This window comes from Psammomys obesus, unplaced genomic scaffold (assembly GCF_907164565.1).
Source record: "Psammomys obesus unplaced genomic scaffold, mPsaObe1.curated_primary_1811, whole genome shotgun sequence".
In the NCBI taxonomy this organism is placed as follows: domain Eukaryota; kingdom Metazoa; phylum Chordata; class Mammalia; order Rodentia; family Muridae; genus Psammomys; species Psammomys obesus.
This window is the reverse complement of record NW_026591086.1, coordinates 7772373-7799015: the sequence shown is the minus strand read 5'-3', so window position 1 is coordinate 7799015 and position 26643 is coordinate 7772373. Positions and strand designations below refer to the sequence as shown.

Below are 26643 nucleotides of genomic sequence, written 5' to 3'. Positions count from 1 at the left end.
CTCGTTGCTCTTATGAGGATCCACATGGTGGCTCACAGCCACCTGTAACTCCAGTTCCAGAGCACCCTCTTCTGATGGCTGGTCATCAGGCATACGTGCGCTACACATACACTCACACAGGCAAAACTATCACACATAAAATAAGTTAAAAAATTTTAAAACCAAAAAACTTAGAGAGGATAGCAAGATTATTTTGATCTTCTTAAAAGTAAACTTATCAACCTAATTTATAATAATAAAAATATAAAAAAAATTCTAGCCAGGCAATGGTGGTGCACGCCTTTATTCCCAGCACTTGGGAGGCAGAGGCAGGTGGATCTCAGTTTGAGGCCAGCCTGGTCTACAAAAGTGAGTCTAGGAGAGCCAAGGCTCCACACAGAGAAACAAAAAAAAATTCTTAAATACATCATGAGCAGTGTTAATTTTTTATTTTATTAGACCGAAGTGAGGATGAAAAAAAGGTTGAGGGATAAAATACTAAAACTATTAGTGAGAAGAGGAGAAAAAAATCTAACTTGTTTGGTAATTGGCTCAAGTGATGAGCTAACAGTCATTTTAGCTCTTCTCCTTTTCACTGTGGAGCCAGTCCCACCAGATGAGGTAAGCTGGCCTTCTGGTTTCCCTCTCACATCCTCCTTATCCACTGAGAGGTCTTTTGCTCGGACTGTTTTCTCCTCCAAGCTGCCTTCAGGATCTGTGACTAACATCAAGGACTCTTCCTACACTTGGAATCTTCCGTGAGCACCTCCTGCCCGGAGGGTAGAGTCTAAGTTGGTGAACTTCCCTGAATGCTAAACCCTTCTAACCTTTCTCTCCACTTCCTCTTTTACATCTCACATCCCATCTCCAGCCCACTCAGCCACTGCCTGCAGGTCCCTGGTCTTTTCCATCTGTGACTAGGCATTACTTTTTTATAAACTTTGTCCTACAGCCTGCCTCATCCGTTTGTCTTTCAAGAGTGGAGAGGAATTCTGACATTTTTTCCCTCTACTACATGGCTGTAAAGAATAGCTTTATCAAAGTCAGATTTACCTGGATTCAAATTCTTTCTTGTCAGAGGTAGCTGCACGACCGTGGACAAACCGGTTGGACAGTTTGCTTGTCTAGAAGAGTGGTAATGAAGACTAACTTCTGTGGTGACAGGAAAGATTGATAGACTGTCCAAAGGGCAGTGGCAGGCACACATTAAGTTCTGTGTAGGTAGCAGATGCTGCTATCACCACTGCCGCCGCAGCCACCACTGCTGTGGTTATTTCCTATGAACTCCCATTAGCAATCTTAACTGCTGTGTCAGAGAGATGGCTTAAGAGCACTGGCTGTTCTTCCAAGGTCCTGAGTTCAATTCCCAGCACCCACATAGTGGTTCATAACCATCTTCTGACGTACACAGTATAAATAATAAATAAATATTAGTCACTTATTGGCAAGGTTTTAAAAAAACAATCTTAACTGCTTTACAACTTTAAAAAAAGATTTATTTCTTTTTTTTAATTTTATGTGTATGAGCATTTGTCTGCATGTATGTATGTGTATCATGCGTGGCCAGAAGAGCATGTTGGGCCCCTCAAAACTGGAGTCGCAGATCTTTGTGAGCCATGGTGTGGGTGCTGGGAACTGAATCCAGAAATGCTCTTAACCATGGAGCTTTCTTTCCAGCCCCAGTTTTACAACCACTTGGGGGTTTTCATTCTGTAAATAGTGCAGTATAGTTCAGTGGTTGAGCGCTTGTTTAATATTTATAAAACCCTGGCTCCATCCTTCAGTCACCCCCCCCCCAAATATTTTCATACTAAACGGTTCTTTTCAAGAGCAATAATAGTGTATCCTTAAAGCTGAATCCCCAGTCGTCTAGCACACGACTGGGTGCCTAAGAAATGTTTAAGTGTGACTGTAAAAAGCTCATCTTTTAAACAGTAGCGTCGGAAAGAAGAGCATGTGCACTGCTCCTCACAACTTCTGTGGCTTTCTTATTTCCCCTTGCCATGGGTTTAAAATCGTAGTAGCTAGTGGATTTTAAAGAGGTGTACGTGAAGCGCATAGCACATTTCCAAGTGTAGGCCCTTAGCAAATGCTAGCACTCATTCTACATTGATCTTTCACTGAGGTGTAGTTCATTGTAGAGCTTGCTTAGCATAGTTGAGGCCCCAACACAGAGGTGGGTGTTAATCATAAATCTGGAGGAAATTTGACAGGAAACCTGTTCCATGTAAACAGGCATGTGAAATCAGAGTTAGAGTAATACATTGTGCTTTCTAACTTTAAGTCTCCTTTGCAAAGATTTAAACCTCAAATTCTTAAGGAGAAAATTGGTGAAATTCCCTTTTTTGTAGTTTACATAGGATTTTGGAGTTCTGTCTATTCATAAACAAGTATTGATGAATTCTTACCTAGTTGAACACATTTTTGGTTATATTTAGAAGCTTAACTACTGCTTGGGATGTATTCACACAGTATAGCACTTAATAGCCTGCCTCCCCCAAAATGTAACAGAACATTAGAACCGTGGAGCTGCCTGTGACTAATGCCCATCGCGAAGTGGATGACTAAACTAGACCACATTGGGTGTGAAAGGTTTGCTCCCATATTCTATAAATTAATCATCTTTAAAATTTTATGATCAGAGGCTGAAAAGATGAGAGTTAATTTGTGTTTCTCTGTTGATGGCTAGGCTTTGTAGAAGTTTAAAAGTAAAGTGGAGTTGTTTTAATGGGTGCTGTATACGAAAAGGAGATTTGGCTGTCCAAGGCTATTATAATTATTATTATTATTATTATTATTATTATTATTATTATTATTATGTTGTTGTTGTTGTTGTTGTTGTTGTGTGGAGATGCATGTTTTTATAGGGTAAATGTAAATGTGGTTTGTATGCATGTGGAGGCATACAAAGAAAGAAATAGCATCAACCGTCTTTGAGACAAGGTCTCTCTTTGGTATGCCACTTACCAGTTAGGCTAGACTGGCTTGGCCAGTGAGCCCTAGAAAGCTTCCCTAGTGCTGGGATTACCAGTCATACACAGAATTTTTACATGAATTCTGAGCATCAAACTGAGGCTCTCATGCTTTCAAAGCAAAGTGCTTCATTGGCTAAGCTGTCCTCCAACCCCCAAGTTGGTTATCTTGACTTTCCTGCACTATTATGGAAAACAGGTTATCACTGTAGAAGTTAATGTTCCTGTGGTCTGGAGGTTCCTCAAAAAAAGTGAATAGAACTTCCATGTGATCCTGGATTCCCCTGCTGGATATATATGCAAAGAAACCAAAGCCATTCTTTTGAAGGGATGTTTATACTCCTGTGTTCAATGCAGGGTTATTCACAAGGCAAGTTATAGAATCAGCCTGAGTATCCATTACTATAACATTCACACATACAAACATAGCACAAACACACAGTGTGCTTTCATCCGGGAGATCCTGTCATTTATGACAGCATAGATGAATCTGGAATACAGAATAAACCAGTGAAATAAACCCAGAAAGACTTCTGCGAGGTCTGCCCTCCATGGGGACTTTGTAAAGCTGAAGTAAGTGGAGAGTGGCTAAGAGGCTCCAGGGTGGGGTGCCAGGGAATGGAGGGCTGTTGGGCAGAGGGTGCAGAGTTTGTGACAGGAAGGAGATTCTTGTGATGCGTGTTGCACAGCAGGTGACTGAAATAAACCAACAGTGCTACGTTATGTAGTCATTTGCAGTGGGGTAGTAACGGGGTGTGACGGGCCAGACCATGCTTTTGGAGGTCAGATGACAACCTGCAGGAACTGGCTCTCTTCTCTCATGTGGATTACCAGGGTGGAACTCAGGCCATCAGTCTTGGCAGCCTGAGCCTTTACCTGCTGAACCATCTTACTGACTATTGTCTTTGACTTTTTGAGACAAGCTCTTACTATCTCAGGCTGGCTTTGAGCTTGCTATCTTCTTCCTTTCTCCTTCCTCTACCTCAAGTGCCAGAGGTGTATACAGGCAATCCAAAGATGGAGATCATTCCCAGCAATTTCAGTTCTTAGAAATGCAAAGTTCCTAAACAAACACCCTCTCTAAATAACTACATTCACCTAATATCCTGTAACACTCAAAGGGGACTTTCCTTGTTTTTTTTTTTTTTTTTTTTTTTTTTCATTTTTACAAATTATACTCTGAAGCATTTTTTATTACAAAATATACTCATACATAGGCTAATGGGCTTAAAATTCATCACATTTACTTTATTTTTTAGCTTGTCCTTCTAGTAAGTCTTTAGCTTCATTGATTTTTGGCTGCTTTATAAGGAGGTCCTCCCTTGCTGGGTGATTTAAGAGCACACTCTGTCGATGAGCACCCCTGGTTTTTACTCTGCTGGCAGTAGGGCTCACTCCTAGTATCAGTGCTGCCTCCTGTTTTGTCATTTTGGAGTTCAAACTCCCCTCCATAGTACCTACCACTGAAGGCAGATTTTGGTAAACTCTGAAAAACTTGTTTCACTTGAGGCACCGTGTGGTTCATGGCTTGTAAAGCATAACAGCCTGCAAATCCTGCAGCAGCAATGGTCAGTCCGACTGCTACCACTGTACTGGCCATGGCTCCACTCTGTGGCCCAGCACTTTGCATCCATCCCAGTGTGAGCCCAGTGTCATGGTATTGGGACTTTCCTTTTTGATGTAGATTTGAAAATTTGTCTTATTTCTAAGTGTGTGTGTGTGTGTGTGTGTGTGTGTGTGCGCGCGCGCGCGTGCGCGCACGTGTGCATGTTCATGTACATGTGAGTGTAGGTACCAGTGAAGTCCAGAGAGGGTGATGGATCCCCTGGAGCTAAAATTGTAGATGGTTGTGAGCCACTCAGTGAAGGTCCTGGGAATGGAACTTGGGTCTTCTACAAGGACAATATGCATTCTTAAACAGTGAGCCATCTCTCTAGCCCCTGGTTTTTATTTTTAATATTAATTACACTTTATTCACTTTGTATCACAGCTGTAGCCCTAATCCTACCCTCCTTCCCTCATCTCCTCCCATGCCCCTCTCCAAGTCCACTGATAGGGGAGGTCCTCCTCCTCTTTCATCTGACCCTAATCTAAATGAAAGGGACAATTTTAACTTTATTGATATATTCCATTTACCAAAACTAAATCAAGATCAGGTAAATAGATTAAATATCCCTGTGTCCCCCAAGGAAATAGAAGCAGTCATCAAAAGTCTCCCTTCCAAAAAAAAAAAAAAAAAAAAAGCCCAGGGTTTCAGCACAGAATTCTACCAGACCTTCAAAGAAGAGCTAACTCCAATTCTCTTCAAACTCTTCCACCAACTAGAAACAGAAGGAACATTACCAAACTCATTCTATGAAGCCACAGCCACCTTGATACCTAAGCCACACAAAAGACCCAACAAAAAAAAGAGAACTTCAGACCTATCTCTCTTATGAACATTGATGCAAAAATACTCAATAAAATACTTGCAAACCAAATCCAAGAACACATAAAAGATATCATCCACCATGACCAAGTAGGCTTCATCCTAGGCATGCAGGGGTGGTTCAATATACGGAAATCCATCAGTATAATCCACCATATAAACAAACTGAAGAAGAAAAACCACATGATCATCTCCTTAGATGCCAAAAAAGCATTTGACAAAATCCAACATCCATTCATGTTTTAAGTCTTGGAGAGATCAGGGATACAAGGCCCATACCTAAAGACATAGTAAAGACAATATACAGCAAACCTATAGCCAACATCAAACTAAATGGAGAGAAACGTAAATCAATCCCACTGAAATCAGGGACAAGACAAGGCTGCCCATTCTTTCCATATCTCTTCAACATAGTACTTGAAGTCCTAGCTAGAGCAATAAGACAACTAAAGGAGATCAAGGGGATACAAATCGGAAAGGAAGAAGTCAAAGTATCACTATTTGCAGATGATATAATAGTATAGATGAGTGACCTCAGAATTCAACTAGAGAACTCCTTCAGCTGATAAACACCTTCAGCAAAGTGGCTGGATACAAAATTAACTAAAAAAAGATAAATAGCCCTCCTGTATACGAAAGACAAAAGGACTGAGAAAGAAATTAGAGAAACAACACCCTTCACGATAGCCACAAATAACATAAAGTACCTTGGTGTGACTCTACCCAAGCAAGTGAAAGACATGTTTGAAAAAAACTTCACGTCTCTGAAGAAAGAAATTGAAGATACCAGAAGAAGCACTGTGTGTAGTTGTCTTTACATGCCTTGTGTATTCCACATTTGTGTTCATATCTTTTGTTGTTGTCTTGTTTTCAGATAGACTCTTAGGTAGGTAGTTGGCTTTGAACTTGCTGCATAGGCCAGGTTGGCGTCAAACTTGAGGTGATCCTCCTGCCTTTGCTTCTGTCTCCCAAGTATTGAGATTACAGGCATGTGCTGTGTGCATCGCCTTTCCTTGTTTTATGTGAATCGTTTTATCTTAATTAAGTAGAATGTAAGGTTCATTAAAGGAGACTCCTGTGTTGATCTTATATGTGCCACATGCTACCACACAGTGATATAGACAATAGTAGATAATTACTTGGCTGTAATGTAATTACTTCCCAAGTGTTTTTCCCTTAGCATTTGAGAAGTTTACTTTAAAAACCTTTCTAGCTCATTGTCTAGCAAAGATTCCAGAACTTCACTTTTAACAAATGTCATTATTATCCAGAATTCTAGGCTGAAAATAGAAGCATAGGTTTATTAGGTATTGAGTGTTTATGTTAGTAATGTGCAGTCTTTCAGCCTTTGAAAAGGACACTGGATGACTGTACTTGCACTGTTAATCTCTCTACCTGGTGTAGGAGATAACTGTGATGTTTAAGCTTCATAAAGAGGTGGGGTGTATGATCCTACACACCAGTCCTTCTCCGCTGTCATCGGTAAGGAAGAAGATGGTGTTAACTGTGGCTAGTGGATTTCCTCAGTGTTGGCCTCCTTGCTCTTGGTTTGTTTTGAAACAGTTGCCCAGGTAGCCTTTGGCTATGTAGCTAAGGTTCTTGAACGGATCCTTACCCCCCCCCACCATACCTGATTAAGTTTGTTGTTTTTAAATAAAAATTAAGGAGGTCAACAGTCTGAGTTTGAAAGTAAATGATAGAAGAATAAAATGCCCCATCATTAGAGAGAAGAGGTCAGTGAGTTTGTGGCCTGTTTCAAGTGCTGAAGTTGACACCAGAAAGGTAAATGTCATGGTTTTATATATCTTGGCTCTTTTTTCTTTCTCTTTCGGTTTTTTGAGACAGGGTTTGTCTGTGTAGCCTTGACTTTTCTGGACTCACTTTGTAGACCAGGCTGGCCTTGAACTCACAGCAATCCACCTGCCTCTGCCGCCCTGAGTGCTGGGAGTAAAGGCGTGCATCACTGTGCCTGACAATCACTTGGCTCTCTTATAAGCTAGAGCTTCAAGTTTCTTAAAATATTTTAGTGCAACTCAGGTATGAAGTATGTTAAAAATAACTTAGTATTTGAAATCTTGGACTTTTTCTTCAGTCTCTGTAAGAATTGGATTGGATTCAGGGCTATGATACATAACCACTTCCCTGCTGTTACTTTATTTGTGTGTGTGTGTGTGTGTGTGTGTGTGTGTGTGTGTGTGTAAGAGTTTTTTATTTTATTATGTATATAATGTTCTGCCTCCATACACAACTGAACGCCAGAAGAGGGCACCAGATCTCATTATAGATGGTTGTAAGCCACCATGTGGTTGTGGGACTTGAACTCAGGATCTCTGGAAGAGCAAGCAGTGCTCTTAACCTCTGAGCTATCTCTCCAGCCCCATGTCTCTTTCTCTTAAGAAGCAGAACTTGTGGAAGTTGATCTAGAACTGTGTCAAATCCTGCCTATTTTGGTAATTGCATCTTGCATCTGTTCTGCTTATACAGTTTTTGCTTAGACTTAGACCTTACTGATCTCTCAGGTTATTTTCATTCTGATCCAAGACATAACACTTTAATTTATATTAGGAAATAGGGAGCTGGGAGATGGCTCAGTGCACAAAGGGCTTGCTACAAGCGTGAGGACCAGAGTTTGATCCTAGCATTCCTGTAAAAGGTCAGGTGTGGTGGCTTGTGCCTGTAACCCTAGTGCTGGGGAGGTGAAGGCAGATGGGTCCCTGGCACACATGCACACTCCCAAAGAAGCCAGAAGAAGGCACTGGATCCCCTGCAGCAATTGTGATTCTCCCTGGGTGGGTACTGAAAACCAAACTCTGGTCTTCTGAAAGTGTTCTGACCCACTAAGACATCTCTCCAGCCCTCTCTGTTCATGCATGTTTTGAGACAGGGCCTTGCTGTTTAGTTCTTGGTGGCCTTAAACTTTCTCAGCAAGTCTACCTTGTGCTTCAGTCTTCCCAGTGCTAGAATTATAGGTGTGAACCACCAATCCTGACTAGAAGGAGGAAGTTAGGATGATGGGAATGTTTTGTATATTGATTGTGTATACATGTGTGAGAAAATATTAATTCAGACACAATAGTGGGCAGCTGATAGTCCTTAAACATCAGTAAGTTTATTTTAAAAAGTAGTTGTAGCGGCTCCATATAAAATTAATGCAGAGTTCGTGTAGATGACTTAATTTGGTTAAAACGAGGTTGTGAGATTGATAGGTTACTGAAAAATTTAACTGAAAGTTTGAAAGAGGTGAGCAGCCCTTAGAAAGATAAAATGTGCTTTAAATATTGTCTAGGTTGAAAAGCCTTCTTTTAATAGTAATATTTTGGAGGAAACACTTATAATATGTATAACGACGTTCTAGCTAGCTTTAATATGTGAGTGTATTTTTAGTCACCTATATTTAAAGAAGTGTAAGTTAGCCATATGCATGGAAAGTAGGCAAAAGATACCAAAGTCCTTATTGATCATAAGTGAGTGCACTAAACTGGCCAGCAAACCCAAGCTTACAACTTGTTTTCACGTTATTTTTTTTAACAGATATTTTTTTAAAGACTTATTTATTTATTATGTTTACAGTGTTCTGTATGCATATAAACCTGCTCCCTAGAAGAGGGCCCCAGATCTCATCTTAGATGGTTGTGAGCCACCATGTGGGTTCTGGGATTTGAACTTAGGAAGGACCTTTGGAAGAGAAACCAGTGCTCTTAACCTCTAAGCCATCTCTCCAGCCCTGACACATTATTTTTTATTAGCCTTATGTGTGCCAACTTTTTTCACATGAGTTCTAAGAATTGAACTTGAGACCTAGTGCTTGAAAGGCACTGAACATCTTATCAGCGCTGTGGTTTGCTTCAGTGAGTTAAATCACAAGGTCATTACTACCTTGAACTGCTGTAACATTTTTCTAGGCTTATAGAAACAGTGAATTTTCTTTATTTTCTGGCATCCAGCAATATTCTCACAGGGGAATTCCAACTAGATTGAATAGTAGTAGTATAAGTGCTGTTTGATGAACTTAAAATGGAATGAAATACAAATCTAAAGTCAATCATTTTTTACTTACTAATAATTATTCTATAATTTTAAAAGGTATTTAGCAAAAAATTCTTCTTATCCCTCTTATCAGCTGCTTCCTTAACAATATAAAGCCCACCACTGAAGAACACCAGGAACACAGTAGAGTGAAAAATAAACTCTATGTATTTAGCTTATCATAGGAAGTAATGTTATCCCCTGGAAGCTGTGAGCATGTTGAAAGGAAGAGTCAGAAAGTCTGTAAAAGGTGTAAAAGAGCCGAGGGAAAGTTAGGGGTTGGTTCAAATCTAATTTGAGTGGCTTTGAAGTTGTAGATCAGTGAATATCGAGGGGAACTGATACTTTGGTTCAGTTTATCTGCTTTGCAAGTCTTAGTATTTTTCTGAGCATTTCAAGCAGTTTGTGCCTTCTCTTTGTTTTTTCTCTCTGTGCTTCCAGTCATTCTTCAGTTAAATAAGGGCATTTACCACTTAAGGGAGGTAAGCTATCGAGGTCTGTACTGTTTCTTGATAGGTTGTTTTGTTTGGGGAAAAATATTGTATGTGTGTGTGTGCATGATGTGTGAGGACATGCATGCCTGTGTGTTTGTGTGTGTATGATGTGTAGAGGCATACAGGTGGAGGCAGTGCTCTTCTTCCACCTTCAAGTGTGCTCCTGAGACAGATTTCAGGCCACCATGCTTGTACATCAAACACCTTTACCTGCTGAGCCATCTCACCAATCCATAACTTTTTAAAACTTGATTTGCATTGTTTACCTTTACAAGCATCTGAATAACTGGTGATGCTCAAGGGTAAAGGTCTTCGTAGCACTAACAACAAAGGGGAGGCTGGGACGCTGTTGACAGTCTAGAATCTTGAATCATAGGGAAGAGAACACAATAGACAAGAGATTTACAGTTTGCTTGCCCTATTGTTTTCCTCTCCAACTCTTAAAAAAGAAAAAAAAAAAACCAACTTGGATTTATTTCACATGTTTCAACAGGCAGATACTGAGGAAACTGGGTGTTCTCTGAAGAAGGGGAGGCAGTTGGGGCCAGGACTCAGTAGGTGAAAAGGGGGAGGCACGAGTGCCAGGCAGTCTCCATGCACTGCTGCTTGAATAGCAGCACTCGTTAGATTTTAGGTAGGAGTTTGCCATCCTGGTAAGAGCTAGTGAGAGTGTGTAAACTAGAGAGTTGCCGGAAGTTGCAAAGCTCTGGTATTAGGCTGAATTAGAGCCTTAATTTGTTAGACTTAATATTTGACTTAATTTGTTAGAGGATCTTCAGACACGGATCTGAAGGATCTACCTTGTGTTTTGATAATCTGTGATACACATTATGGTTTGCTGTGCTTGGTTTATCTGTTTTATGAATTATCATGTAGTACGATAATTAATTAATTAAAAGAATTAAGTTCTTAATCTTTTTAAAAAAATTAATGATTTATTTCATTTTATGTGTTTTGGTGTGTTGCCTGCATGTGTGTCTGTGTGAGGTGTTGGATACCCTGGAACTGGAGTTACAGACAGTTTTGAGGTGCCATGTGGATATTGGGAATTGAACCCAGGTCCCTAAGAGAAGCAGCCTGTGCTCTTAACTGCTAAGCCATTTTTCCAACACGTCTCTTTTAATTTTAAAAGGCAGCCAGCGTTGGTTAGTTTCTAGTATATTTGTGGGGTTTGGGATGCAACTCATGGTAGAGCGCTAATTAATGCTCAGCATGTTTAGGGGCATAACATCTGCACCACGCTCTGACTGAAGAGCGTATTTGTGTGCTGGGCATGCCTATAACCTCTGCCCTGTGGAGGCAGGGAAGAGAATCAGCACAAGGCTGAAGCTAGCCTGGTCTGCTTAGAGGTTCAGACCATCCAAAGTTAGTATCATGAGACCCTACTCGAAAAGCAAATACCGCTAGCCAACCAACCAAAACAAAAGCCAAGAAATAAGTATTCATAATTATTGAAAAGCTATAAAAAGAACATTTGGACTTCAAGGATTAGCCAAGGGCCTGTATTAGTTTCCTCTACTTTTGATGGTAGCAGTGGGCAGTACTGGAGATTGAACCTAGAGCCTTATTCATGGTGGGCAGTCACTCTACTACTGAGCCCCAGCCCAGCCTTTTTACTTCCAGTAAATGGCCTTAGCACCAGAGAAGCCTCAAGATCTCACAGACTTGTGCCATTCTCGTCAATAGGTGGAATCTACTTTTCCTCCCCTTGAACCAGGGAGGGCCTGAGAATGCTTGAGCGGTCCGAGTTGGGAATGATGTGATGTGGCATATGAGGCTATGGTGTGAAGCACACCGCCTACTTCTGGCTTGCTCTTTCCGGGCGCTTGTGCTTGGAACTTGGTCACATGAAAGGTCACATGCGGATATTCTCATCAAATCCTGAACTGAGCTTCAGCTGGCAGGCGTACTGGATGAGTGAGTGAGCTGCATTCAGATGATTCTAGCCTTGCGCCTTCTAGTGTCTGGCTGAGAGGCGGTCCTGTACTGTCTTCTCTGCATTCATAGTGCCTAGTCTAGGAAAGCTGGTAAGTGATTATTGGTTTAAGTCACTGTGTTCACATTAACAAATCAAAGATTTGGGGAAAGAAATATACAAGAAGGTTAGGAGAGTGTGGTCAGGCCAGAATCTCAGCTCTTGGGAAGCTAAAACAGGATTGTCTTGAGTTCAAGATTGGCCTGAGCTACAGAGAAATGCTGTCTTAAAACCAACAACAAACCAAGGATGTCCATAGCAATATAATCTGTAACAATAAGTAAAAATTTTAAATAGTCCACCTAACAGTAAGAAAATGTTTAAATAAATTGATACACATTTTTTCAATTTCTTTATAGTCAGTTCTGTTATAACCAATGTCAAAATGGGTCAAAGTGTATATACATGTAAATAAAAATGATTAAAAACAACAACAAAATGTAAGCATGGGAATATAGCTCATCAGTAGACACTTCCTAGCAGGAGCAAGGCCGTGGATTGATCCTCCTCATTGCCCAAATCCAAAACAAACAGCAAGTAAAAGAGAGAAGGGTTCAAGGTGACCTATGATGTAGCTGGAAAGCTTGTAACTAGCAAGTTCATCAATAGAGCAGTGCTTGAGCTCAGGGCTGTCTGCATTTACTGTGTGTGTTCTTAGTGGAGACCTATGCAGGAGAGAACCCTAATTATCTAACTTTTAAAACTGTGGCTTCAGATTTCTTAAAACCTTCCTCTTTAGACCAGGTTGATTTTGAACAACTAAAAGAACTGTAGTGCTTGTCCTGAACACACAGTATTAAAAATGCCAGTTTCTCTCTGCTGGATTCAATCTAAGTACTCTCTGGATTTCTTATTTTCTCTGTCTCTGTCTCTGGTTCTTTTTAACGTTTTTTAACACTGAAACTCAGACCCCAGAGATCACACATGCTCCACCAGCCCTCTTGGATAAGTGCTAAGCTTCATGAATCTTAACTGTTTTTATGATCTTAGAGGGACTTGAACGACTGGTTTTGCTAAAAAGTACCAGCTCTTCATTTGTAGGTGCAGAGTTGGTAACTAAAGCCTGAATAAAACATTGGCATCTCTGCCTTTCATTGTGTGTGTCTCTTTTGTTATCTTTTCTTATTCAGCTCTGCACAGAGACATGTTAATTACTAAAGCAGTATATATCTAAAAACTGCTAATATAAAGTTCATTAGATATGGGAATCTAGGATACTTTTTTAATTCCAGAATTTTGTAGGCAGATCACACTGTGAAGAATTACCCCGCCAAGTGGGAACAGTTAGCCCATGAAGAAAACTGAGGCTGCTCCCTTATTTTTTTTTAACCTCCCCGCCCCCTTTTTTTTGTTGTTGTTTTTTGCGACATGGTTTCTGTGTGTGGCCTTGGCCTTCCTAGACTTGATTTGTAGACCAGGCTGGCATTGAACTCACTGCCTCCTGAGTGCTGGGATTGCAGGCATGCGCCACTGCTCTGGTGAGGCTGCTCTCTTATGAGAAAATAATTTCACAGCAAGAACTCTGTTGTTATCCTCCAGCAGTAAAGACTTTCTTGTAGCCAGCAGAACCTTGTAGGATAGACCAAGGCAATGGTCAACAAGACCATCCTGATTAAGATTGCCTGTGCTATCAGGCATGTAAATGCCCCAGCTGCGCAACAGCATTCCTCCTAGATTCTGTAACACCTCAAAGTTCCTTTCAGAAAGTTGAAGACAGATCGTAGGTCACCAGACATTTCTGTTCTTCATGGTACAGCCACATGGAACAGAGCTCTTTCCTTCCTTTCACCACTGATCTGTCTCTTCAGTTGACATTTTGGGACAGGTGGCCCAACCTACTTTGTTGTAAACCTTCCATTCAGAGCTTTTGTCCTAAACTCCTATAAAAATCTTGTATTTCAGTTTTCTATTTAAATACAGCCCCTTTACAACAACAGCAACATCATTTTTTTCTGTATTAGCCCATTGTTAAAACACATCTCTCACCTCAGAGAGGTGAGAGGTAGTTGATTCTGTGCTGAATATGAGTGACCATGGTCCAGGAAGGAAGAAAGTAGATGGATTCTATATTATTTTTCTCATTGCTGTCACCAGATACTTGACAAATAGCAACTTAAGATGGAAGGGTTCATTTAGGCTCCCAGTTCAAGGTTATAGTATATCACAGCAGGGAAGGTGTGGCAGCAAGAGTGGCTCTAGCTGCTTTGGCAGAGGCAAGGCAGCTGGTCCCATTGTGTCTATTTAGGAAGCAGAGAAAGAAACTGTCTGACCCTGAGTGCAAGCCTCCAGTATCCCCTTAAGTCTTGAATTTAGCTGCAAAACCACCACCATGTGGATAGTGCTGCTGTGTTCTGCCAGGGCTCGAGGTGTTGTTTGGTTCCCTCCTCCAGCAGCTGTCTTAATCTCTGTGCCCCTTTGTATCTGACCTGGAAAACACTTCTCTGGTTGTTTTTGAGCAGGGAACCCCTTCAGCTGCCTTATTAGTTCTGCCCCTTCTTTCAAGGGTTTTCTATTTTTACAAGCTGGGGCTATTGAGTACCTTTCCTGTTATCCCACCGCAACCTGGGAAGATCCTCTTTAATGATGCTAAACTCTTATGGCAATTACAGCTACTCTGTGTGTACCTACCTTGTCTGCAACTTTAAAGGTGTTTCTGGTCTCACTGTAGATCTAAGAGTAGTAAGGAATAACCATGCTGTAGCCTGGTTGTTGAGCTGTCTTGGAGTTTCCTCCACACACACAAAAAAATTCTTAGTATATTCCCTTTAAAAAAAATTATTTAGCCAGGCGTGGTGGTGTATACCTATAATCCCAGTACTCAGAGGCATAGGTAGGCAGATATCTGTAGTTCCAGGACAGCCTGGTGTACAAAGTGAGTCCAGGACAGCCAAGACTACACAGAGAAACCCTGCCTCAGAAAAACAAAACAAAACAACCCAAAATCCAGGGGAAAAAGATTAAAATTTAATGTGTATAGACATTTCACTTTCATGTGTGTATATGCACATGCATTCCTGATACACTTGGTGGTCAGGAAAAGGCATCAGATCCCGTGGAGTTAGAAATGGCTGTAAGCCACATGTGGGTGCTGGGAATTGAATCCAGGTCCTCTGCAACAGCAGCAAGTACTCTTCAGCACTGAGCCATTTCTTCAACCCTAGTATATTACATTATAATGCATCCTCATGCAGTGTTTTCAGGACTCGGGAAGAAAGCAGCCAGTTTTTATTTTATTTTGTTATCTTTCCCCCTCCAGAACATACTGTGGTTGGCCTCTAGCCCAGTGCCACTTCCCAGTGAAGTCCTTGTTTCTCTGTGAGAACTCTAGAGCCAGAGCATCACTGGCTGCTTTTCTGTTAGCACCCTCGTTTTCCACACTCCACAGGAAGGCCTCACTGTAGCTCACAGCCCCAAACTCTTCCAAGTTCCTCCCACAAACCAGTCCTACAAGGTCTAGGAACTACATAACAGCCCCCTTCTCAGTACCAGTTTTCACATAGCCGGGGTTCTATAGAAGAGCCAAAATACATGTGTATATATTATGATAAAAGGAGATCTATTAGGTTGACTTATGCAATAGGGTTCAGTGGTGGTCATCTGTGTGGTGAAGAGTCTGAGAACCCAGTAGCTGCTTAATCTAGGAAGCTAGATGCTTTAGCAGTGCCAGTCTGGCACTGAAGACCTGGAGCTCCCTGGAAACGGCAGTACTGGGAAGCTGAGGAAGCTAGAGTCTGATGGCAGCAGTAGCAACAGATGCACCCACCCAGGAAGACATACAGGTAGGCAAGGCAGGTGCATACTGCCTTTTACTTGCACCCCTTTATTCTGGGTTTGCTGTTGGAGAGTGCCACTGATGTTGATGGATTTTATCTCCTAAGTAAGGCCTCCCTGGAAGCACACTCATAGACATACTGAGAGGTCTGTCTTTTGAGTGATTTTGAAGTCTTGTCAAATTGACAAGATTAACACCCTGAATAATATGTTCCAGGATAGAAGAGATTATGTGGGCTTCCCCTCTCCCCCGAGACAGGGTTTCTCTGTGTAGCCTTGGCGGTCCTGAACTCAATTTGTATACCAGGCTGGCCTCAAACTCACAGAGATCCACCTGCCTCTGCCTTCCTGAGTGCTGTTATGTGGACTTTTTATAGTTAAAAAGAGTCATAAATCAAGGCATCAGGTTAGCAGGTTACAACGAAGTTGTAGGTCCAAATGTTATCTGAATGATATTCTTAGCTTTGAGGTTGGTAGAAGCTAAGCTAGCAGCCTGCCAAATTAATACCTTTCAAAGGTTTTACCAGATAGTTGAAAGTTATGTTAGGTCAAGCATTGAGAGTGGATACTAAATGGCTATAGGGTCTTATGTTGCCCAATTTGGTTTTGAACTCTGTATCTAAGGATGACCTTGAACTTCTATGCCAACTGTCTCTACATTCCAGGTGATGGGATTATAAGAGGGAGCCACCAAGATGATTTTGTGTGATAACTGGGGATTGAACCCAGGGCTTGTCCATTCAGGGAAAGTACTCTACCAGCTCAGCTACATCTTCAGTCTTCTGCTTCATCAAAACACATATATTTGTTGCATTCATTCATTCATTCATTCATTCATTCATTCATTCATTCATTCATCTATTCGCTTATTCAGTGTGTGTGTGTGTGTGTGTGTGTGTGTGAGAGAGATAGCATCTTGGAATTTTTCACATTATTCTAATATAGTTAGGTCATGATTGTTTATTAGGCTTAGTTTACTCTGAGAAGTTTGTTCATGATTGTTAAGTGTACATTTAAATATTTTAATTATTATTTTCTCTTCCTAGCTGTCCCTTTTCCTCCAACGCAGCGGCTAACTTTGAAGGAACTATTTGAGAATGGGAAACCTAAAATGGAAGTTTTGAAGAACCATTTGTTAAAAGAAGGTCGAGTGGAAGAAGAGGCAGCCTTAAAGATAATCAGTGACGGGGCTGCCATCCTGAAGCAAGAGAAGACTGTGATAGACGTGGAGGCTCCAATCACAGGTGTGGCATGCATTTGCATGGTAGCCATAAGATTTGCCCTAATTTTGAGACATGATTACAAAAAGCCAACTAAAATGAGTGTGATAAATATTTCTAGGAATTTTAGGATTGGTTAGAATGACTTTTGTTTCTTAAAAAACATTAAGGGCCCAAATTTGATGATTTAAAAACACACACAGAGGACCAGAGTTTGGTTCCAAGTGCCCATATTGTGTGGTTCACAACCACTGTAATTCCAGCTGTAGGGAGAATTCCACACCTCTGGCCTCTATGGACACCTGCACTCATGTACATACTGCCCTCTCCAGACAGTTACACACACACACACACTTAAGAATGAATCTTTTTTTTAAAAAAAAAGAAGTACACTATTAATGGCTTAATATTTCTAGTAGGGATATTTGGTACTGATTGAGTAGCTAATTATACAAAGGTCCAGTCAAAAGCCAAAGTGATTAAATTAAAAATTAAACTTGGTCCCTGTTACTTAATGCCTTTTTTTCTTCTAATTTATAATTTTCACCTCATGTCTTTCTTGCCTAGTGTGTGGTGACGTCCATGGACAGTTCTTTGACCTGATGAAGTTGTTTGAAGTTGGGGGATCACCTAGTAACACTCGCTACCTCTTTCTGGGTGACTATGTGGACAGAGGCTATTTCAGTATAGAGGTAAATTTAACCTGGCTCTGCTGCCTTCGTTTATTGTATCATCTTCTAAAAACATCTGCTCTCCATTCCTTAGTAGGACAGTTAAGATGTGAATGCTGGTAGAATTTATCCACTTTGTTACTTTTGACATTTAACTAATAGAGACATTTTTTATTTTTAAAAAATCTATTTTTTAACCTGTAAAAAACTTATAGAAAGCTATATTAAGTTAATTTTGAAAACAGGTATTTGCTAAGTTTTCCTCTTTGAAGATGCTGTCTGGGCTATTTAGAAGGGACATACATAGCTTTTTATGCTAAACAGTGCAGTCTTATAATTAAGGTTAGCTAATCCAGACACTGCTTAACTTCCTCAGAGAACAAGGTATCCCTGAGTTCCACACAAGAGGGATTTCTGGTCCCCTTGTACACAGCAGGTGTTAATGTTCACGGGAAGGCAAAATGTGAGTGGAGCTAAGAAAAACTGAGAGTTTACTTTTATGTGTTTTAAGAAATAAATGATGGGAACATGCATAGAATTAAAAACAAATATGTTCTTCTGTGTGTAAACATAAAATTATTTTAGGACCTAATACAAAGGCTTGAGTACAGTACAATTATAGCATATTCATATTTGCTATCTGTGGAGTTACCTCCACAAGCTTCACAAATAAAAGATCCTTTTTGAAGAAGTCTTCATAATCAAGTTTGTAAAATGCCTCAGAAAGAGCAAGAGGTGACAGATTCTAGTGTTTCAGTGCCTTTAGACTGTGTACTCTTCATAGTGTGAGAATTTCACCGTATTAGTGTGCTCCTAGTAGAGAAAGGTGATTATTGTTGTCTTCTTCGTCATAGTCCTCTGCTTCTTCCTCTCCTTCTCCTCCTCTTCCTCCTCATTTCTCCTCCTTGGTATCCTTCTCCTCCTCCTTCTCTTTCTCCTTTTCCTTCTTCTCCTCATCTTTCTCCCTTCTCCTCCTCCTCCTTCTCTTCCTCCTCCTCTTCTTTTTTCTTTCTCTCTTCTTCCTTCTCCTTCCTCCTCCCTCTCTTTTTTTGCACTATTTAAAATGTAACTCAACATAAAGATACATAAAGAATCTTTAAAATCTTAAATCCAGCACTTGGGAGGCAGAGGCAGGTGGATCTCTGTGAGTTCAAGTCTAGCCTGGTCTACAAAGCAAGTTCCAGGACAGCTGGGACTCTATACACAGAGAAACCAAAAACCAAAACCAAACCAAACAACAGCAACAACAAAACACCTCAAAACAAATATGGTAAACTATCTTCTTATTATTTATTAATATTACTTACATTTATTTAAAAATAGTCCTTTAAAGTTTTAATTTGATTTTTTATTTATTTTTGGTGTTGAGATTAAACTCAGCATGAATTCTACAACTGAGCACTATCCTCAGCCCTTGGGCTTTTGTTTTATTTTGGAGGCAGGTGTCTTTGTGTTCCCCAAGTTGGTCTTTCTTTCTTTCTTTTGAGACATGGTTTCTCTTTGTATTCTTGGCTGGCCTGGAACTTGTTGTGTAGACCAGATGGGTCATGAATTTCTGTTTCAGCCTTCTAAACAGATGGAACTCCAGACATATGCCCTTCTCTGGCTCTTCCTGGTTTTTAGTTTTCAACTCCTTGATAGATTTACTGACTCACATTCTAAAATCCACAATGAGTTTTGTACCTAGATACCATTTTCAGGAAATTTTGTGTTGTATGTTTTCCCCTCCTTTATAAGTAATTTTCTGAGTGCCAGCTTTATAGCATGCCATAGAGATACAATCTAGAATAAGATTTAGGTAGAGGGTGTCACTCAGCTGGAACACTTGCCTAGCATATATGAGTTTCTGAGCTCCACCCCCACCTTCACACAAAAAGAAGGATTCATGTTCTCTTGGAGGAGCTAGCAGTCTAATAGAAAAGGTTCTCTTATGAGCAGGCCTTTCACTATAATAGGAGACGTGTTCCTGTAGTTAACAGTAGTAATTTCATATTAATATCTTACCCAGGGGACCAGTAAATGGCTCAGCAGCAAAGAGCATGTAGTGTTTTTGCACAGGACCCAAGTTTGGTTCTCAACACAGATTTCGGGTAGCTCATAGCTGCCTGTAACTCCAGATGTTCTTATGAGCTTGGGTCTGTTTCTGGACTTCTGGTATATTATGGCATGTGTTAGGGCACAGGCTCTTTATTTTTATGAGCTGAGGTTTTATTATGTAATCAGGCTGATCTAGAACTTCTTATGTAGTAGTCTAAGCTACCCTTGAATTCATGATCTTTTTGCCTGAGTACAGGGACAACAGGCACATGCTACCTTATCTGGCTCAGGACATTGTGTTTTTTGTTTCTGTTTGTGCTGTTGTTGTTTTTGCTTTGGTTTTTTGGAGACAATGTTTGATGTAGCCTAGACTGCGTCAACTTACTGTGTAACTATGTGGCTGAGGCTGACCTTGAACTTATTACTCTGCTTCCACTTCTTAAGTGCTAGTACTATGGGTATGGGACATCGTGTTGTTTATGGGTGCTGGGACTGAACTCAGGCATGCTAAGCAGACACTCTACCAACTGAGCTATACCCTCAGCCTTTTTGTTAGTGTTCAAATGTAAATTTCTACTATAGTGCCCTATTTCTTATTTTTATAAAAGCTTGTTTATTTATCTCTTTAATTTTATATCCTGCTAAATTCTTTTATTAACCTGCTTTTATCATTGATTTTCTGCCTTTTTTTCTGTTATACAGTTATATTGTCTGCACATAATGGCACTTTCAATTTTTTCTTTACTTATTCTGAAGCCTTTCTTGATTTCATTTGTCTAATTATATTGGATTAGTCCCTCCGTCGTAATGTTGAATAATAACAAATAGTAATTATCCTTGTCTTGTTCCTGGTCATAGTGTTTTTCCATTATAAAACAATGATGCAGATTTTAGGACTATAATATGTATGTGGATAGCTTTGCCGAGAGAGTTCTTGCTGTTTAGATACTTAGGAGAGATTTTTATGAAGACTGCCTATTATCTATCAAGTTTAGATAGCAAAAGCTAGAAGATTATATTTTTCACCTTGGAGCTTACAGTGAGATATACCATATAGCAGTCTTTTGGATTTAGATAAATTGTCTTTGTGCACTGTCATGGAAATGAAGAACATTTATCCTCTAATTGTGTCTCCTAGTGTGTGCTGTATCTATGGAGTTTAAAGATTAACCATCCTAAAACATTTTTTCTGCTTCGAGGAAATCATGAATGCAGGCATCTTACAGAGTACTTCACCTTTAAACAGGAATGTAAGTACATGTCTCTCTAGAAGGTTTAGGTGTTTCATGTGCTGCCATGCTCAGTTAAGATAATACCTTCAAAGTAAACAACAATTAAGCCAGGCTTCATGGCTCTTGCCTGTAATACAGCCTTTAGGAGGCTGAGGGAGGATCACCACAAGTTTGAAGCCAGCTTGGGCTATAGAGTGAGACCATGTTTAAAAGATGGAAAGAGAGGAGGACCTCCCTTATCAGTGGACTTGGAGAGGGGCATGGGAGGAGATGAGGGAGGGAGGTTGGGATTGGGAGGGAATGAGGGAGGAGGCTACAGCTGGGATACAAAGTTAATAAACTAATTAATATAAAAAATAAAATTAAAGCAAAAAAGAAAAAGAAAGCACTTAAGTTAAAAACATTGAAGATCTAAGGCAAAATGTCAAGGTTCATAAAATGTTAAGTGTTAACTTTAAAGTCATGATCTTTAGTCATTATTCATTTATTAAGCATTTTCAGTATGACCTAGATTAGTGACACAAATTCATTAGCATTATTTTACTCAATGACTTGGCAATTCTGTGTTATTTCTTTGTGAAAAAGAAAAAAGAAAAAAAAAACCTGTATAAGTAGCTTTTATTTTTAGAATAAAGGTGTCAAATGATCATGGTGATAATAAATCAACACTACTTTTTTTAAGTATGTCAGTTTTTTAAGCTTGAAAAAATTAGCTCCTCTTTGAAAAAACAAACAAACAAACAAAAAACCAAAGAAGAAAAGTTAAATGCTTTTACATTGCTTCTCAGAGAATGAGTTTATTCAGTACCCACACATCACTTTATTGATAGTTGTTCTCCACTTGACAGGGTTACATGTGCTCATATTGTTGCTAGTAGCTCCCTATATTGGACAAGGAGCAGGTTATAATGGCAGCCTTCCTCCCAGTAGAGCCTGAAAGGAAAGGTCAGAGTTATTAAAAGAAATTGTAAGCCATGTTCGGTGGTCATGTCTGTAATCCCAGTACTTAAGAGGTAGAGACAAGAGGGTTAGGAATAGTACAAGGCCAGCCTTAGCTACATAGTAAATTCAAGGTCAGCCTGGGCTATATGAAACCCGTCTGTCAAAAAACACAAAAGAAATCTGCTCAGATACTAAAGTCTGTTGCAAGTAAAGGATCTTCAGATCATGCCAACTCTGGAAATTTACTGAGATAAACACACCATCAGATAATGACCAGGAAGGGTTTCAGATTAAATTTACTCTTGGTAGGTATTGAAATTGGTGTAAAGTATTTGGATAGCAATTTTGCAGTATTTGTAAAGATTTCAGCTTTACATTCCCTTTTCTTGGTGTTTTGACTTGTCAGATATCATGCAGATTGTATACTGCTGCTAAAGCATTTGTCAGGAGTTTAGTGACTTACACCTTAATCATGTCACAGCACCCTCAGAAATCTGGATTTTCCAGTAGGCTTTGCTCATTTGGGACCATGGTATGTGAGGACTGTTAAGTTTTCCTCTGAGGTCAGTAGTTGTTTGAATCCTTGTAACTGTGGATTAAAGGCCTGGCTTTCCTTCCTGCTCCCACCTGTTGGGTCACTCTCAGTTTTTGAAGACTGCTTTCAGCTTTTCCACATATGGTTCCCATAGGTAGTTCCCAGTGTAGATGTCGGCTTTCTTCTAGCCTAGCATAGACGAGTCTCTGACTTTACAGTCAGCTAGCTAGAGGAAACCTGTGCTCTTTAAAGGTTGGTGTGATCAGGCCAGGTCCATCCAGAAGAATCTCCACTTTCCATCTAGTAAAGTGTAACAGTGAGAAGCTCATCAGAGTTAGAGTCCCATGGACTCAAAAGAACTGAATGATTATACAAAGTGGAAGCATTGAAAGTCAGGTTTGTCTAATACAGATGGACAAAACAAAACAAAAAACAATAACAACAAAGTAGATATTTGCTTCTGAAGGATGTTCACTGCAGCCTTAATTATAACAACAAGAAATAATTAAATGTCAACAAATGGCAGAATAAATACAGTGTATTAGTATTAGACCAGGGTGTGGGTGTGTGGAGGTGGGAAGACTCTGTGGAGTCCAGTCTTTCCTTCTACCTTTATTTATGTGGGTTCCCAGGACTGAACTCGGGTTCTCTGGCTTACACAGCAAGTATTTTACCTGCTGAGTCATCTTTCTGGCCCCTAAAATATATTTAAAGCAATGCTCAGCTACTATTTAAATATTAAGGGATCTGAATGTGCTATATGGAAAGATGCTCAGATGTGCTGTTAGCTGAGAGGGACCATTTGCTGACCGTGCACACTGTGTGCAGAGGTCGGCACTAGTGTTTTCTTCTGGTGCTTGGTCAGAAGATCTTGTTTTCATATCTCCTGTAGTACTATTTGAATTATTTTTTGCCACTATTATATACTACTTTTGTAATTTTTTCAAGCTGCTAATTTAAAAATGACTCAGGTATTTAAAGGGGCTTTTATTTGTTTTATTCTCTCTCTCTCTTTCTGGTTTTTTTGAGACAGGGTTTCTCTGTGTATTCCTGGCTATCTGGGAACTCACTCTGTACACCAGGCTGCCCTTGAACTCAGAGATCCACCTGCCTCTGTCTCCCGAGTGCTGGTATTAAAGGCGTGTGCCACCACAACCTGGCTTAAATAAATATTTTTTAACATTAACATTTTTATTTTGTATACGTGCATATGGATGAGCATGGGCTTGTGTGGAGGTCATGGAATTGGTTCTCCTCCCTTCTACCATGTGGTAGATTGAATTTAGGTACAGGCTCATCGAGTGCTGTGTCCCACTAAGCTGTCTCTCTGGCCCATTAATAGGTTGTTGAAACACTCCTAGTAATTGTCAATTGGTTAAGAATAACCGCAGGACCAGGAAGTTGGTTGAACACTTGCTCCTGAGCCTGTTGGCCTGAGCAACCCCCCAGGAAGCAAAGAATTGATTCCTGAAAGTTGTCCTCTGACTTCCACATTTGTGACACGTGTGTGTACATGTGCACAACGATGTAAATGAAATAAAAGAACAACTGTGCCAATGTCTTTGAAAACTCTCTACCTTTTTTAAACTATTTGAATATTTTGAAGTTATTTTACAGCCTGGAAAAGTAAATAATATGTATAAAACAGCTGACAAAGACCCTGGAACCTGCTTGCTGGAAGTCAGCCAGTTGTACTTAGATTTACATGAGTAGCAAGAAAATTGCCTGCAGATGCCCTGTTCTGAGTGAAGAGGGTGTGATGGCATTGGTTTTGACAGAGGGTCCTCTGCATTGCCTAGGCTATGCACAGCAGTTCATTAGACTTAGGTTCAGGCTTGTGGTTTAGTTAGTTTTTTGTTTTTTTGGTTTTTTTTTTAAGACAGGGTTTCTTTGTGTAGCCTTGGTTGTCCTGGACTCTCTCTTTAGACCAGGCTGGCCTGGAACTCACAGAGATCTTCCTGCCTCTGCCTCCTCAGTGCTGGGATTACAGGCATGCAACACTTTGCCTGGCTCTTAGTATGATTTTTAAGGAACATTTACTGTAATTTCCCAACCTATTCTCCCCCTTTTAAGCAACAGTTTTCATTTGTTCTTTTGTGGGTTTTGGTGCTGAAGAGTGAAGCGGATGTCTTTTGTGATCAGCATAATTGGTTCTGAAATTGGTTCTGACTATTTTTAGAAGATAGAACAATAGGCTCAGGAAATGCTTTTAGCATCTTATTTTGCCCAGAATTCCTTACCAGTTATCTCTTCTCTATTTGCTTTCGGAGTGCTTCTAGCTGTCCTGCAGCCCAGTCAGTCTCCTGTGTATAGTAATTCCCATTTCATTCGAATGCTGCATGCAAGATGCAAGTAACTCTTGGATCAAACATACACACTGAAGTAGAAATATAACATTTAAGAAAAGAACATGAGTGTTGCATGAGTGTTCACTCGTAGGCTGGTCTTGCCCATGGCCACCGTGACTTTTACAATCAGAACCATATAATTAATGCTGAGTGACAGTTGCAGAGTGTGCAGCTGCAGGCCTGTGACTGCTTTTAAAGTGTGTGATTTTCTTGTCTCATCAATTTTTTTAAGTCCTATTTTTACATTTTGCTTTACAACAAGTCTAAGTTCCCCTGATAGGCCCCCTCTTTAGCTCCTAAATAGCTGGTATCACAGGCCTATGTCACCAGGCCTGCATTGCATTCATTCTTATTTATACTAGGAGATTTATTTTTTAATGTTTTTAATGTTTTTTTTTAAAGCATAAGATAACTTGAATAACAAAGAAAATAACTGATTTCTTTTGGGAAGAGGTGTTTTTAAGACAAGGCTTGTTAGATAGCCTAGACTGGCCTTGAACTTGCTGTGCAGTCCCTGCTGGCCTCAAATGCTCAGTGAGCCTCCTACCTCATCCTTCTGAGATTACAGGCATGTGTCACCATGCCTAGCTAATAGTTAATTTCTTACATACAGTCTTTTTATGGTCTGGTATATTGATTCCATCTAATAGTCCTGGGTCCAGATTTCTTAAGAGGAATAGTTTGTTGTTTTGTGAACTTCTTTTTTGACAGCTTACTGACAAGTTCCAGAAACTCTTGTGATTTTCTAATGAAAAGCATTGTTATAACAGACTTTTAAGGAACAAATACTGTTTGTTGCAGCATTATTTAGAGTAGTGGATTGGTCTGGTTCGATTATGGCATATCCATAAAGTCAAGAGCTATATAGTTTTGTTCTTTTTAATTACTAAGCTTACCTTATAAGAAAGACAAAATTTTACCTTACCCCTCAGGATTTTTCAGCTAGGCTAGAAAATTAAATTGCCCGGGCATGGTACATGCCTTTAATCCCCAGCGCAGGATTTAATAAAGTTAACCTGCTAGCTCAGAGAGGCAGAGAAAGCACCCAGCTGACTTTCTAAGATCTAATCCAGAAGGGAAAAAACTCAAAAGGCTCACTAGCTCAGCTGACAGTCCAGGAGGAAAAGGCAAAAAATAAAAAAAATATAAAAAAATAATAAATAAAACCTGAGGCCAAAGGCTTGCTAGCTCAGAGTCCAAAAGGCCCAAAAAAGCCAGAGAGCTAAAGCCTAAGCTAAATCCAAAGAGCTAAAGCCCCTTTTACTTCTACTAGCTGTCCTGCCCTTTAATCCCTGTGAGCTGGTTTCTTTTTCTGCCACTTGACCTAGTCCATATGTAATTAGCAACCTTAAAGAGTATTCTACTATCTATCTTATCTTGGTGAGTCCAAAGTTCTGTACCTAAATCACTTTGTATCAAAACTTGCAATACCAATCAAAGACCATCTTTTTAGATGTAAAATATCTTTTTAAATCCTAAACAACTTAAGCTTAATTGTAAGACTATACATGTTTAGTCTCCAACCCCATCAGAGACCTGAAAAGCATAAATGTTATTTGAATAAACAAAGTGCAGAGCAAGCAGCTTCCAAAACTATAGAAATGACAGAGACTTCTGGCTGCCTGGACAGTCACCCAAGATATCTCTATAATGTTGGAGCATCACCCAGCATTCTCAAGGCTCTGGGTCCCAATCCCAGCACTGATTAGGAGGAATCCGGGAAGATGATTAAGAACGTGAATGTGTGAGAGTTCTGCTACTGATAAACTTGTAGTTCTAGGCACTGGGCCCAGTTTCCTCCCCTTCTATATAATTGTGTTGATATTTATATGTATACTTATATGTATGTCTGTGCACCACATACATGTTTGTTGAGGGCAGAGAGGGTATCTAATACCCTATAACTTGAATTACATATGGTTGTGATTCACCATGTGGGTGCTGGGAGCTGAGCCCAGGTCCTCTAGAAGAGCAATGAGTGCTCATACTGCTGCACCATCTCTCCAGCCCCAC

At 40.1% G+C, this 26643-nt stretch overlaps 1 protein-coding gene and 1 pseudogene across 1 annotated transcript in view; one reads left to right on the top strand and one right to left on the bottom strand.

The window, feature by feature from the left end:
• Positions 1-26643, top strand: part of Ppp3cc (protein phosphatase 3 catalytic subunit gamma) — a 61494-nt gene that overhangs the window by 4582 nt on the left and 30269 nt on the right. The window contains exons 2-4 of the mRNA XM_055609727.1: positions 16692-16889; positions 17433-17557; positions 20712-20823. Coding sequence (XP_055465702.1) covers positions 16692-16889; positions 17433-17557; positions 20712-20823 — 435 coding nt within the window. The remainder of the gene's footprint in view (positions 1-16691; positions 16890-17432; positions 17558-20711; positions 20824-26643) is intronic.
• Positions 4177-4569, bottom strand: LOC129678792 (mitochondrial import inner membrane translocase subunit TIM14-like; annotated as a pseudogene).